Source organism: Oryzias melastigma, linkage group LG12, assembly GCF_002922805.2.
Source record: "Oryzias melastigma strain HK-1 linkage group LG12, ASM292280v2, whole genome shotgun sequence".
Taxonomy (NCBI): domain Eukaryota; kingdom Metazoa; phylum Chordata; class Actinopteri; order Beloniformes; family Adrianichthyidae; genus Oryzias; species Oryzias melastigma.
The window spans coordinates 13,805,528-13,821,108 of record NC_050523.1 but is presented as its reverse complement, the minus strand read 5'-3'; the positions used below and the strand labels follow the sequence as shown (position 1 = coordinate 13,821,108).

At 37.6% G+C, this 15,581-nt stretch overlaps 1 protein-coding gene across 1 annotated transcript; it reads left to right on the top strand.

The window, feature by feature from the left end:
- antxr1b (ANTXR cell adhesion molecule 1b) lies at window positions 1–12,861 on the top strand. Its single transcript, XM_024299216.2, has 18 exons — window positions 1–596; window positions 3,098–3,169; window positions 3,249–3,320; window positions 3,403–3,484; window positions 3,591–3,624; window positions 3,822–3,901; window positions 3,981–4,049; window positions 4,123–4,203; window positions 4,293–4,353; window positions 5,502–5,600; window positions 6,413–6,482; window positions 6,659–6,737; window positions 6,862–6,957; window positions 7,068–7,109; window positions 7,192–7,284; window positions 10,693–10,857; window positions 11,219–11,299; window positions 12,155–12,861. The coding sequence occupies exons 1-18, from the start codon at window positions 442–444 to the stop codon at window positions 12,491–12,493; spliced, it is 1,770 nt and encodes a 589-aa protein (XP_024154984.2). The 5' UTR covers window positions 1–441; the 3' UTR covers window positions 12,494–12,861.
- Window positions 12,862–15,581: the final 2,720 nt, after the last annotated feature.

Genomic DNA, 15,581 nt, shown 5'->3' with positions numbered 1-15,581 from the left:
AGTGACTTGCACTGCACATCTTTACCACTAAATGTCACTGGTGGGTTAGGTGTAGATTCACCTACAAAGGGATTGACAGAAGAAAACAAACAATTAAAAAAGCCTGAAGCCTTCATAGTCCCTGTAGTGCATATAAACCCACCAAGGTGGGGGTAAATTCAGTTTAACTGGATCTTTGAGCAAACTGGTGGTGCTGAACTTCTGCGAGTGAGGAGAGGGGAGAGTCTAAAGTCTCCGTTCCAGCAGCCTCCCTCCTCCTCTGCCAGCACACATCTGCAGCCGAGGAGATGGGACTCTAATCCAGAGGGGAGCTCTTCATGACTTGGAGACCAGACCTCATGGCCCGCCACGTCCAAACAATCTGAAAGAGTTATTCTGAATAAAACTGCAGCTGGAGAACTTGTGGATTCACAGGCTGAGAGCTGCCTCAAACCTGGTGTGATGTCCCAGTGCCGGTGCAGGCAGGTCCTGCTCCGGGCAGAAGTGAGCGTGCTGGTGGTGGTTCTGGTGGCTGGCGGCGCTGCACAGCTCTCTGAGCGAGGGGAGTCTGGATCTTCCTGCTACGGGGGATTTGACCTGTACTTCGTGTTGGACAAGTGAGTGTCTGTCATTTTCCCTGATTGTAGAACTGTGCAGGAGCACGAGTCCTCTGAGTTTATTTTGATGTAACAATGATACTGCATGCAATTTGTGAGAAACAGTAAAAGTAACAGTTTGGGGTTTTAAGAAAATAAAAGCATAACTGAATTGCAAAAAGGACACATGGATATTTTTTTGTTTTTATACAATTTTGTAAAATAGTTGCTGTGCAAAAGATTAAGTGTTATTTTTATGTATGCAATTGAAAGTTTAATAATTTTTTAAGAAAATAAATGAATAGTTTCTAAAATTAGACTCTAGAAGTTATTTTAAGAATTTTAATCATCTCTCAGTAAAATTTGAAATTTCTTACAGGAACACAATTTATTGTATTAACAATTTGGATTAATAAAAATAAAAGTACTAATTAATTGAGCTCTCATTACTCCAACTCTGACATTTTTAAACAAACAAAAGGATGACTTTCACAACCCTGAATTCCTTTCCAGAGTCCACACGAGGGTCGCGTTTCACCGCTCCTCAAAAGGGTCGTCTTGCTTTCTTCCTGAGCTAAATCAACAAGTGAAGTATTCACTTTGTGACATTTCTATCTGCAGGACGTTCATCAATTTGTCCAGACAATAAAGCGCTCTGCAGGGATTTTGTGTTGTCAAACTGCGGCCACGTTTGGCCAACAGGAGTAGCCCACATCAGTTCCCAGCCTGAGCTGCGTCTGCACAATGGGCTGCAGAACCCTTTCTCCATTAGAACCAGATGTTCCAGCGACACAGAGCTGCTGGCCGCGTGGCTCTAAACTGGATAAATGAAGGGATGGGAGGGGAGGAGAAGAGAGGAGCTGCAATAAGAGGAGGTTCAGCTTGTTAACCTCATTTTTTTTGTGGGGGAGAAGTCATTTTCTCTCCACTTCAATATTTGTGTATTCCCATATACAGTCCTGACTGCTGGCTCAGCCTGCACCTGCTCTAAAGTCTGGAGCAGGAGGATCACACTACTTTTGTTTGACCTCCGATAAAAAAGGTCAAACAAAAACTTTTTTTAAAAGTTTTCAATTATAAACAACTTTTCAGGGAATCATCTTTACACCTTTTAAGTAACGGGAGATACTCCACAATGTGTATTTTAAGACCAACAAGATTAGGAACGAGATTAGTCAAGCATTAAAGACCTTTACAAAAAAAAAAAAAAAAAAAAAAAAACATTTTAACTAGAGCTATGCATCGTCAATAATTTCCAAAATCAATTTGATTCAATCTATATACACGTTTCGAAGCTATTCAAATTATTCTGATACAGTTTACATTTTATAGAATGTATTAGTGACTTAATAATAAGATTGAAGCTCCAACAATTGTTCTGCTTCTCCTGGAGGGCGTTTCAGTTTGGCCACTAGGTGGCGATCGTACTATAGCATTACACCTTATTCCAGAGGAAGAAGAAAGTATGAGCTAAAATGATGCTTTAGACTCTAAAAATATTTCTTTAAAAGAGTTTGGAAAATGCATGCCTGCGAGTATATAAATAAATTTAATTAGTCAGCAATTAGGTCGCCTGAGCGTTAGCATTAGCCCTGCAATGGGAAACCCCTTTATACGTTAGCATTAAGCTAGCAGACTTTAGCATTATGCGTTAGATTGATCTCTATTTTTATGGATCGATTATTGATCTAATAAGCTCGATTTATGTTAGGTTGAGGTTGTGAGGGGCTGTGAGCTAGTGGGAGATCGTGTTGAAAAAGGGATGATAGGAAATGAGGGCAGGCTTACTCTGAACAAACAGTACCACCTCCAACTCAGAGACAAATTTCTAAGAAACTGCTGCTGCCGCCCTGCAGAAACTGTCTTAGAAAGGACAGTTTTTTTTTTTTTTGATAAAAACAGCTTAATCATAAATAAAAGACCACTGTGAGCGATTTTAAAACGAATAAAAAAATGATTGGAGTGAGACTTTAATAATTGTTGACATTTTATGTTTGGACAGTACTGTGGTTCGTTTTACTGTGTTTGAACGCAGTGAGTCTCTGGATGGAAAGTGGCTTGCTGCTAAATTTAGAACAAACATTTATAGTAGCATCTTTGTAGTCTGTCCCTGACAAATAAATATATATAGTAATAAACAAACAAAGAAAAAGTGGCAGAATGTATAATTTCTGGTAATATGCACCCAGAAACATTTGTTAATCCCAAATAGAGTTATTTTTATTTTTATTGATCACACTTCTGAAGAATTTAGTCTTTCTTGGTTTATTGGGATGTTAATTCAAAACTGAGAAAACATCTGTTTTCAGTTAAGATGAACACATTCTCAACAATTTCTTCCTTCTTAGCAGTTAAAAAGTTGACTTTAGTGAAAAAGTTCTTAATACACCAGCATATATGACAATAATCCATATGTCCAAATGAGATGTGATCCAACACTCCTTTTTCAACAGATGAGCTAATGGGTCATTAATGCTGCAGATCATTAACTTTTCAAGTAAATTCTTTTGTTTTCCTCTCAGATCTGGCAGCGTGCAGCATTACTGGAATGAAATCTATTACTTTGTTGATCATCTGGCCCACAAATTCATTAGGTATGTCCACACATAAAATATCAGTACAATGTGTTACAGAGGAACTGACAGGTTGAAAACTATTTTTTCTTTCTTTCAGTCCTCAGCTGCGGATGTCTTTTATAGTTTTTTCAACAGAAGCAAGGATTCTCATGCCTCTAACAGAAGACAGGTGGCGCACTCACACTCACACCTTTGGGATTTAGCTGTTCATTTTGTGTTTTTTTCTCACCGTTGTGCCTCTAAATGAGCAGAGATCAGATCGGAGCCGGCCTGGAGGAGCTGCGCATGGTGCAGCCAGGTGGAGACACTTTCATGGACCGAGGATTTCAAAAGGTGAGTCACATTTTTGAGCTGACCCCAAAGACACATGGAAGGTAACCGTGTAAAGTGAAGGTTATTTAAATTTACTACCACTGACGCTTCAAATTCTCTCCTCCAGGCCAGCGAACAAATCTACTACAGGAGTGGAGACGGTGAGCAGAGCGTCCTCTTTAACCCCATTTATCATGGAGGCTCATTCATTCAGGCACATGGTAGAATCCTCACTTTATGCAACACAAATGCAGCTGCTCTTTACACCATGAAGGTCAAAGTACATCATTTGCTTCATATTTTTAAAAATAGAAGATAATATTTCCAAATGTAGACAACATTTTTTCCTGTGTTTTAGGCTACCGGACAGCCAGTGTGATCATCGCCCTGACAGACGGGGAGCTGAGGGAAAACCAGTTTGACCTGGCGCAGAGAGAGGTGGGCTCGAACTGAAAAGCTTCTCATTTTGCTAAAAAAACATAATTTTTACCTTTCCTGATCCCCAAATTGCATCCAGGCCAGCAGAGCCCGGCAGCTGGGTGCCACTGTGTACTGTGTAGGAGTGAAAGACTTCAACGAAACACAAGTAAACAAGTATCTCCAAGCGATCAATTCATCAAACAATCCAAATTCAGAATTTAACGCATTACTTTTGACAGCTTTCAACCATCGCTGACAGTAAAGACCACGTCTTCCCCGTGAACGATGGCTTTCAAGCACTGCAAGGAGTCATTGACTCGGTAGAGAAAACTGTCAGAGTAAAGCAGAGATCTGATAGAAAGCACTCCAGTTGTTGATCTTTTTTTTGTTTTTTTTATTCTTGCTTTAGATCTTGAAAAGATCCTGCATTGAGATCCTGGCGGTGGAACCATCCAGTATCTGTGAAGGAGGTATTTATAGAACAATATGTAGTAAAAATGACTTAATCTTAACTTTCACTTTTACCCCAAAGAACCACAAACATAATCAAATTGAAAATAGTTATTATACTTCAGATCAATTGAAACATTTTATTATTGGTCCACTATTAATTTATGACTATGAATCAAACTAAATCTGATGTGGAATGTTATTGAAGGAAGGACATTTATATATTTAAACAAGGAAATGATTAAACTGAAACATCAAACCGAGGAAGGAAAAACAAAGATGTCAGAAGTGACACAAAACGAGGAATCCAAAGAAGACATGAAGGATATGACACAGACTCCATGAGATCTAATACACTGAGGGTCAGTGATGGGACATGAACAGAAAAGTGAAACCAGGTGTAGTCACGACTGGAGCCAGAAACAAAACCAGTCCAGTATAACCAGAACATCCTCTATTAAACATGACTACAATAAGCCATCCGTCATTTTTCAAATTTTCTGGACGTTTTTACATTTTCTTCTCCCCAGCCACCTTCTGGAGGACACAAGACTTTATCAGGCGAGATGTTTAATCTCTACAGTATATTGGATCAGCTGCTATAGGATCTTTCAGACCAGGGGTGGGAAAACTTTTTGACTTTTTGCCACAAAGTGTTTTAAAATTTGACAGAAGGGCCAGATGAGGAGCAAATGCTTGGAGTGTTTCAGTAAACCACCTCATAAGAGCAAAAATAACATGGAATCTGGACAAATATATGCTTTAATTTTAAACAGAATCTGATATATACTTTAAAACAGAACATTTAAGAGTTTTTATTTCAAAACTATGACTTTTGTTCTCATTTTAGTGCTAATTTCACTAATTAGTTTACGTCCTTCAAGAGAAAATGCAAATTTAGAAAGTTGGAATGATCGGAAAAATGATTGTCCAACTCAAAAAACACACAGAAATGTCAGACAACAAATCATCAAACAGCACATGAAAAAATATATCTTAGCAAAAGAACAAATATCAGTGTATGTATAGTGGAGACACCAGAATTACTGGGAAAACAAGACATTATTGAGGATTATCAACATAATTTATTCCAGTTTGGTGGGCCAATCCGACATTTTTATCCTGGAATATGTATAAAAGATAGATAATCCCTTGAATCCTGTTTCAGAAACCTTCCAGGTGGTTGTCAAGGGAAACGGTTTTCTTCACGCCAGAGATGTGCAGAAGGTTCTCTGCAGCTTCCGCATCAATGACTCTGTTACTTTGAGTAAGTGTGTTTTAATGCTGTTTTCCACATACAGTACACTATAATATAAATATTCATCTTCAGATTTATGGATTTCTGCTTTATTCACTCCGAACTTTACATATTTTAAAGTATTCTGTCGCTTTTAATATGATTTGTAAGACATAGAATTAATTTATTATATATTTTGAACACATTAAAAATGTTTTTTTTTGTATTTTTTAAGTAAACTGATCAAATTTAGCCTCATACAGTTAAAAGAGAAAACCAAATCACTAAATTGTTAAAAGTAAATCTATAATTTATTCACCAATCTAATATGAAACAAACTGATTTAATCTAAATGTCTTAAATAATTAGCTGTATTTCGTGTGTAGCTCAATGCAGACGGTTACGCCATTTTGCCCAATAAATGTTGGTTTTTGTGAATGTAAATGGGTGGAACAGTAGTTCTGTGTAGACCACAATGATTTACAGCCTCACCCACCCTAAAACCAAAAATCCCATCAGCTTCATCTTCCTCTCTTCTGAATCAGCTGGTTTAGCGCTTAGCACTCCTAAGATGTCCAAAGTGGAATGTGGATTTCATCGGGGGACGAGTTTTGTCTTTCTGTGTGCTAGACACTCGCTCAGCCAGGGCAAATAAACCACAAGTCTCCTTCATTCGCTTCATTTTTCCATGCAGAGGAAATACAGGAATTTGATTTCAAAGAGAAAAAGCAGGAATTGAAGCTTGTGTTTCAGGTTTAGAGAAAAGACACAAAAATCTTTTTTTTTTCTGCATCACTGACTTATTTTGTGATTTACTTCCAAATCTTCCTCTGTTTCCACAGTGAAGAGGCCTCTGGTAGTTGAAGACACTTATCTTCTTTGTCCAGCTCCTGTTCTGGAAAAATATGGAATGTAAGTGAATATATTAGACCCTGAAGACTACAAAAAAAAAGTGAATTTATGTGAAACCAAAGAAAACTGACTAAAAAAAAACACTGTGTGTGTGTCTGTGATAATTTAGGAGGCGTTTTCCACTTCTGTTTCCAACTTCAGTTGTTTCATAACCAGCGTTTATTTACTGTCTGCAGGTCGGCGGCTCTCCACGTCAGCATGAACAACGGACTCAGCTTCATCTCGAGCTCTGTCACAATCACTGCCGTCACGTGTGTGAGTAAAGAAGTTTCCAAAACAAATCTGAAATGTGGTTAAAAATTAATACATTTTCAGTGATTTTTAAAGTTTAGTTGGAATTAATTTCCACTCTAGTCCAGCATTTCCCTCCTTCTTGCAGTCTAACGGGACGTTTGTGGCCATCGCGCTGCTCATCCTGCTCCTCCTGCTCACCTTTGCTCTGCTCTGGTGGTTCTGGCCTCTCTGCTGCACTGTGGTATGACACTCAAAGCCAAAATAATAAATACAATTAAAACAGAATTCCCTGCCTAACACAGCTATAAAACAAATTCAACTATAAATATATATATTTTTTTCTTTTTGCAGGTCATTCATGAACCTCCCCCTCCAGTAATGGAGGATAGCTCTGTGGGTGTATCGAGATTAATTATATTATATTTGGTAAAATTTAAAAAAAAAGTCAGTTTTATAAGCTAACATGTATTTTTAGGATGATGAGGACGGCTATCCACGGAAAAGGTGGCCCACAGTGGATGCATCGTATTACGGAGGCCGTGGAGTCGGAGGCATCAAGAGAATGGAGGTAAACCTGGAAGGAAACTGCAATAAAAATGTAACTATTGTTGAAATTTTAGTAACAACACAGCAAAATTATTTTGGTGTTAATATATAAATGATCCACATATTGTTATTTAAATGATACAGAAGTCACAAGGATTCAAATGTCATGAAACTTGAATGTGGAAGAAATCTGTTTTATCAAGAGAGTCCTGGTCAACGAAGACGGTAAATCAAATTGTTGCACATTACATGAAAATGACAAAGAAAAGTAAAAAAATAGAAAAAAAAGTTTTGATTTTTTAACAGTAAAACTTGTTAAAACTATTACAAAAATACATTTTTTAGCAGTAAAAAAACTTCTACTTTTTCAAATTTTCCAATTTTTCTTAAGAAAGGAATATTTCATATTATTGAACATTTAAAATCAAATGTAAACATGTTAGATTTTAGCCACAGAGTAATTTCCATATACGAACTATACATAGGAATATAAAACAGAGTATAAAAAGAAAAAAATACAAAAATAAAATAAGAAATATAATAAGAAACTTAACCATTTAAAAAAAAATCAGTGTCTGCTTAAAAATGAAACCTTCCTTTTACATGATTAAACATTTGAGATTTCAGAAGTCACTGTTTCAATTGTTTTTAATTCTAACTGTAACACAAAAACCCTTAATTTTGATTTAGAATAAGAAAATCCTAATTAGATTTTTGTTTTAAAGTCCCAGTCCCATCATCTTTTCATCTATTTTAAAATCTTCAAACTACAATTATGCTTTTTCTAAGCAAAATAAAAAAACAGTCAAGACATAATTTCTGCAGTGTCAGGAGTTCATTAGAAGCCCACCCCTACTTCCATTAATCCGTCCTTTCTTTGTTTACATTTTCTCCTGCTAGCTTACAGCCCCTCACTACTCCAACCTAACATTAACGGTGCAACAAAAAATGGCAAGCAATACTAAACAAGGGCTGCACGGTGGCGCAGTGGTTAGCGCTCTCGCCTCACAGCGAGAAGGCCCCGGTTCGACTCCCGGCTGGGACCTTTCTGTGTGGAGTTTGCATGTTCTCCCTGTGCATGCGTGGGTTTTCACCGGGGACTCCGGCTTCCTCCCACCGTCCAAAAACATGCTTCATAGGTTAATTGGTGACTCTAAATTGACCCTAGGTGTGAATGTGAGAGTGAATGGGTGTGTGATTGAGGCCCTGCGACAGACTGGCGACCTGTCCAGGGTGTACCCCGCCTTCGCCCTTCAGTAGCCGGGATAGGCTCCGGCACCCCCGCGACCCCGAAAGGGACGAAGCGGTCAAGAAAATGGATGGATGGAATACTAAACAATTACTAAAAAAATTCTACTTTAAGCTTAATTTTCTTCATCTTTATTCCCCATTATGAGAAAAATGCCACAAGACCATGTTAAAAACACCACTTTCATTGGAGAAGGTCTTTAATTGTGGGTAAAAAGTGTCAAACTTTCACTATTTCAACTAAGCATAAGTTCATCTTTAGACTAAAATTAAGATTCCGACTAAAATCCTAAACAAACACAGGAGTTTGATCCCTGCACCACCTAATAAATGTAACTTGCATGTTCTTTCACCAGTTTCAGGATCATATTTTTCAAATAAAGCCTTTGGAATAAGGATTTGAGGGATTAAAAATGTGGAAGAAATTATGCAAAAATCCATCAGGAAAACAAAAATAGTTTACTTTAAGAGTGCAAGTCCACGCAGGAAAGCACTGAGTCATTTCACTGTTGTGATCTGCTCTGACAGAGCTGAGACGTGGCCATCTGGACAGTAAACTGCGAGCAAGGCAGAAATATTTGGTAGAATCAAAGATTGGATTTTATGCGTTTTGTGATTTATTTATTGTTGCTGCATAGCTGCACATGTCTGAGCTGAAAAAACTAATCGTTGATCTTTATCTGTAAGAAAGGGGAGAAATGCTTACCGCTGGATTACTTTTCATGTAAAGCGCAGCGGAAGAAAAGGCAATCTCACAACCAGTTCTGATACCTGAAACCATCTGCTTTATGGGAACAACAGAGATCGCAACTAGATATTTGTGGAACCACAGACAGCAGATGTGTGTTTCATCTGGAAGTGTATCTTACTCCAGACTGTGGAGAAGTCTTTGAACCCACATTAATACAATCCCAAACACTTCCATGGAAAGTCGGCACTGATTTATTCATGAGTTTTTTTAACCAAACTAAACTATTTGTGGCTCCCGTACTTACCTAACAGTTTGCTTAGCTAAGCATTTAATTACTAAGGTCATGTGATGTTCACTTTTCCTTTTTTATGGTTCTGTGTCCTTTCAAAAGTAAAAGTGAGCTTAGAGGAGACTGAATTGACAAATAAAATCTAAGGCAAAAAGAATCACGTTTTCTTTGAATTTCTTTAGCATGGAATCAATTGAAAATACTAAAAAATGTACCACAAGTGCATAATAAACTTGGCATTATGTTTTAGAAACTGAACATAGAATTTGAAGTTTTTAGGATGCTGGTGATGCAAAAGTTAAATTCTCTCTAAATTTGAATTTTTAACAGTTGGTGCAATAATAAAGTTGATAGAATCACTGTTTGAGCTTTCCTGATAGCCCTTTGATACTGAATATATTAAATATGAATGTATTTTTTGAAAAGGGACAGATATAAAAACAAGGACACTTTGCCTCTGAGTTGTGGCTGATGAAGTTAGCCTCAGCTTTTTTCCCATCAACCCCTGGTTTACACTCTCTCTCACTAGCTTATAGCACCTCACAAGTCCAAGCTAACATTAGCATTAGCATTTTAATCGTTTGAAACATGGTTGCTATATCAAAAAGTGCTAAAATGCTGGTTATAGCATCAAAACAGCTGAAATCCAAGATAAAAAAGCTGGTTTGTGGATGTTTCAGAGCTTGAATTAGCTTATCAATTTTTTTAATTCCACTTACAATATCATTAATAATAACTCTTGATTGACTTAAAACCCAAAATTACAGCTACCTGTAAGAAAAAGGGTAATTTATTCTAACTTTTGTGATCATGCACAATGAAAATGAGTTCTTGTTTTAAATAGAAATGCTGTGAAAAGAATTTCGCTCATTTGTTTTGATTTACCAAGAAAAAATTAGAGGAATTGTCAATCTTATTAAGCTTTAACACAACTATAATGTGGCAAAATAAAATCCTTTTGTTTGTATTTAAAGCCAGTTTTTCCAAGTCCAAGTTAAATTCACATTAAAAGACATTTTCAACTGTCTCAGGCCACAAAATAACACATTTAGCTGAATACATTTATCTTGGAAAATAGTTGCTTAATGTTTCTCTTAGTAAAAAAAAATAGTAGTCATATATCTGATCCAAAAAATTGCCCTTTTTTGACATGGGAGCATAATTCCATGAACCAAACTCATTTCAGCTGAAATTCTGTTCAGGTCCGTTGGGGAGATAAAGGTTCCACAGAGGAAGGAGCAAAACTGGAAAAAGCTAAAAATGCTCGAGTCGTGATGCCCGCCCAGGAGTACGACCCACCGCCGCCGCGGCACCACTATCACACCCACAAATCCTTCCGCCCACAGAAGTGGTACTCCCCCATCAAGGTGAGCCACTCATGATCTTTCAGCTTCTAGGTCTTATATATATGTTTTAAATCCAACAACTTCCAGCTTTAGCTTTTCTTGGAATAAGTGGTCACCAGGAAACAGTCTATAAAAGTTGCCTTCTCACAGTTTAGTCACTTGGATGGACGTTAAAAGGAACCATACGTGGACTCGGCTGACCTCTGAGTGTGGCATCTGTGGAGCGGCTGTTTGTATTTGTAACCAAATAAACTCTGTTTTTTCGCCCTCTTTTTTTTTTAATCTTCAAAGCTTCCAGCACATCTGGAGCACGACTTCTGCAGATATGGAGAGGCACACTTAAAGAAAAAACATTTTTTCTAATTTGATGGTGTTTCCGCAGGGAAAGCTGGACGCTCTGTGTGTTTTCCTGAGGAAAGGATACGACAGGGTGTCAGTGATGCGACCTCAACCTGGAGAGAAGGTCAGACAACGACGTGAAACATTTAATGCAATCTGTTGAACAGAAGTATGAGGATGTAGAACATGAATAGATAGAAGATTCAAATTTGATAATCTTTTAATCTATTTTGAAGTGTCTTTTAATTAGGATTAAGTTGTTTTTACCCAAAAATCTGTGTTGATTTATAGGACATACTGAGCAGCAGAAATTTGCCTCTGAGTTTTATGGGCAAAACAGTTGGCCCAGAGATACCCCGCCCCCTCTTCCTGTCACCCATAACTGAGAGCTATATGGCCCTTCAAACCCCCGATCAGTGCAACAAAATGACAAGAAATATTGTTGCCATCCAGCCGTACAGTTTTAGCCAGATGGCATCTCGAATGAGGAATAACAAAAACGATCATGGATCTAGTTGACTACAAGTGGATGCATCAGATTGGAGCAGTAATTTGAATAAAGAAATACTCAGAGATGCAATTTTAAGCTTAATTTTCTTTATATATGGAGAAAAATGCCAAAAGAATATGTCAAAAGTGCACTTTCTAGTTTTTGTCAGTCTATAAAGTCCAAGGTTTTTAGTTTTAAGGTTGATTGATTAATAAAAATGATGCAAAAACTAGTTTTCTTGTATTTTTTTAAACATCTTCAAATATCAGAATTCATCATAACTAGATGCTGCCTCCTTCAGCTTCAGTGCACCAGAGCTGGCAGGAAAGCTGTTTTCTTCCATGACATTTAGTAAAAGAGGAATTTCCTCTTTCCATACTCCGGGAGCGGTGCCCCTCCAAACTCGCCAGTTGCTGTGCGACGAGAGATTTTTTTTGTGTGTGCTGCTGGTTTGGGTTAAATTGTCTTTATTTTTTCTTGTCATTACAGGGCAGGTGCATAAACTTTACCCGGAGTCAGTCCTACCCGGAGCCGCGGTACCCCGCCTACAACCATCCCTCCACACCCGTCTACACTTTGCCACACACGTACCCCCGCCGTGCCTCAGAGGACAGCCAGTTGCTCCATCTTCCGCCCTCGCCGCTGTCAACCTTGCCTCCTCTGCCCTCCACTCCTCCCCCGTCCTCCAGCAGCTCCTCCATGGACACTCCTCCACCACCAAACAGAGCCCTTCCCTTAACCAACCCTGCTCCCCCATCTCCAACCGGGTCACTGCCACCTCCACCTACACGGCCCCCTCCACGGCCCAACCACGACAACCACTTGTGAGGAAAAGCAAAGCAAAAGAAGGGCCTTCACAGAAGACAAAAAGAGTCACTTTATTCATGCGATTTGCCTCAAACTCTGACTTTAAGTTCAGTTTTTTGTTCAGATAAAAAACTTTCATTTGAATTGAAAGTTACAAAAAAGAGCAGACTACTTGCACAACAAATCTTTAAAGAGACACTGTTTTCAGATCATTTTTGAATGCAAACCTTGATTTTTTAAATGAAATATTAAGAAACTTTATTACTTGATACATTAAAAATCCTATTCCTCATTAGGCTGAGCTCCAGCTGAATGTTCACCTGCACAAAAAGAAATTGTCACAAGAATTGCTTCAAACACAGTTGTTCACTAAATTTTGTTTGTAAAAAAGTAAAAGTGTTTTATTTGTGTTTGTTGCCTACAGATAACTTTTATCAGCTTTACTTAAAACATTATAACCTATGGCAGAAGGAAGCATAAAGTCCAAACAGACAGCGGTTCACATTTAAGTTTTTAACATTTGTGTCCAAAAAATTGGCAGCAAAAATATGAAACATTTTTAACTGTCGTTTCATCTGTTACTAACCACCACCCTCCTAGTGATAAATCCTGGAGATAAAATTATAGACGGTATTTCTGCAAACAACACAAAATGTGCCAAAAATCACATTTAGACCGTACTCCTCTGTGAATAGTCAATGCTTTTAAAATGCAATATTTTTATATTATTTAAGAATAATAAGGGCGTGTTTCCATTTATATTTGGTTGAAGCCTTCTTAATTCTGGATAAACTTAAGAAGTTTAAGTTTGTCAAGATAATTTGTGACATTAACAACTGACTTAGTCAAAACCTGGTAATCTGTTTATATATTTAATTCAAACACACTAATTCTGTCCCTGCACTCCATCTGTGAAACACAGGAGGGTGATGTGCCCTCGCCACACTCTCCTTTAACAGAACTAATGTTACAAACTCCAATTTGGGATGTAATTTGGATGCACTGTATCACCAAAAAAACAAAAAAGTTCCATCTTACACTCACGTCTTATCGAGTTCAGCATCTCTGGGGTTGCTGGAGCCTATCCAAGTCAGCTTAAGACAATAGCAGCTCTGGAGACCAGTCCACTGTCAGTTAGACACACTAAAATTCACAAATCAGTCACCAATAACCTGTGAATTTTGATTTTGAACTGTAGAATTTCAGATAGAAAACCTATGCAACTACAGGGAGAGTAAGCAAATCAATCAAAATTGACCCCCGCAAGGATAGGATGATGGTATTAACCACAACACCATTTAACTTAAAGGAAAACATTTTTTTTTATTGTAAAACGAAACGGAAAGGTGTTTTTAAAATTAAAACACTCTCAAAAAATTCACAAGACTAGTGTAATTTAGGAGATGCATGAACCCAGACATGTCGGATTTTGACTTTTGATGGAAGAAAAGTAAGCCTCCTCGGAGGAATATGTTGGCTATACTTAAATTTGTATCATATTATAACCAAAGCAACTAATTTCCATCCTAAAAAAATGTAAGAGGAGCTTACTATTATGCAACAAGCCGCAGAGTAGACTGTCTGCTGAGTCTTATTCCACCTAAAGCTCTTGAAAGTGAAGTCTAATATAAATTTTCCATGTGTTTCTGCTTAAGCGTCGTCCTCATTTGGAAGCGCTTTGACAGACTCATGCATGCAGTTCTGGGACACTGGTGAGCTAATGGAGGCGTGGCCGAGAACACTTCCAGAAGTAAAGGCAAGGCGATCCAATTAAAGGCCCACCACTGCAGAATGAGCGAATTCCCCAACTTTGGTGCCATGAAGATCTGGAGGAGGCATTTACACCTTTTATTCTGCCCAACAGAACCATTTCAAGTCAGAAGAGTTCCCCTTTTTTCCAAAAATCCCAGTTTGAATAGTTTCGAAATCAAATTCCCTCCCTTCTCTCTTTATAAATTAGTTGTGCAATAATACATTAACAGTGCATTGTGCAAGAAAATGACCTCACAGCTCTGAAATGTGTTTACCTTTAAGTGCTGAAATATGCGTCACACTGGTTCCTTACTTGGCCGGCGTCGTGGTTAACCTTGGCTGCAGCCGATACCAGCCAGTAACTTCAGACAGTAAATCTGATCCACAGCTCTGTGAGCTGATGAGCAACACTATGACCCGCATGCAGCTTTCATCCCAGATTTGCTTTTCTTTAACTTGGCAATGAAATCCACTCATCCTGGCTTGCATTTTCACATTTTTCCGTACACTTCCTTCATGGCGATCCAATTAAAACAAGTGGCTCAACTTGGATTTTCTAGACGTTTTAGCTGAAGATCGCATTTCATACTGTGATTTTCAAAGGCTTAAAGTGTCTCGTTAACTATTCTTGGTACAATGAGATTTAATGACCTTCAAAATAAACCTCTCTTTATTTTAGCTTTTATTTTTTAAAGGTTTTGCTACATATATCTTCATTTAAATTAAATTAGAGCAGGTCATTGCCATAAGAACCTAGTTCTTCTAATGCAAAACACGATTCAAATTTGAAAAATAAAAAGAGATAAAAACACAATTAAAGGTTTTTACATTTTTAATACATACAAACATATGTGGAATATCATCAGCAAAGGTGGAACAGTTCTCAGTGATGCAAAATACAAATTATGATGTTCTAAAAACACTGAACCGGCAACAAAGCGTTTTTCACAACTTCATGATCACTTTCGTTTAGTTTTAACCCTTTAACACCTGATGCTTAAACACAAAATCTTTAACATTCTGTAACCACAATCAATGTAATTCCAGCAGAATTTGAAGGAGAAAAGCTGCCGTTTGGCCGCTTTTCTCCTTCAAATTCTGCTGGAATTACTTTGATCGTGTTAACGCTTGAAAAATCACAGTATATTTAAAAAATCAACACTGGAGCTCCAGTGTTAAAGGGTTAAAGTAATTTATTATATGCAAAAAAAATACTTTAAAAAATTCTTTCCAATCTCTTACGCTTAAAATTGCAATTTTTTTAATATTAAAATTCTTCTTTACTCATGAAAAATCACAAAATAAATCCTAATCAGTTGTTTTAAGAAGCAGAAAAAGCTTATTATGAAAGTAACAT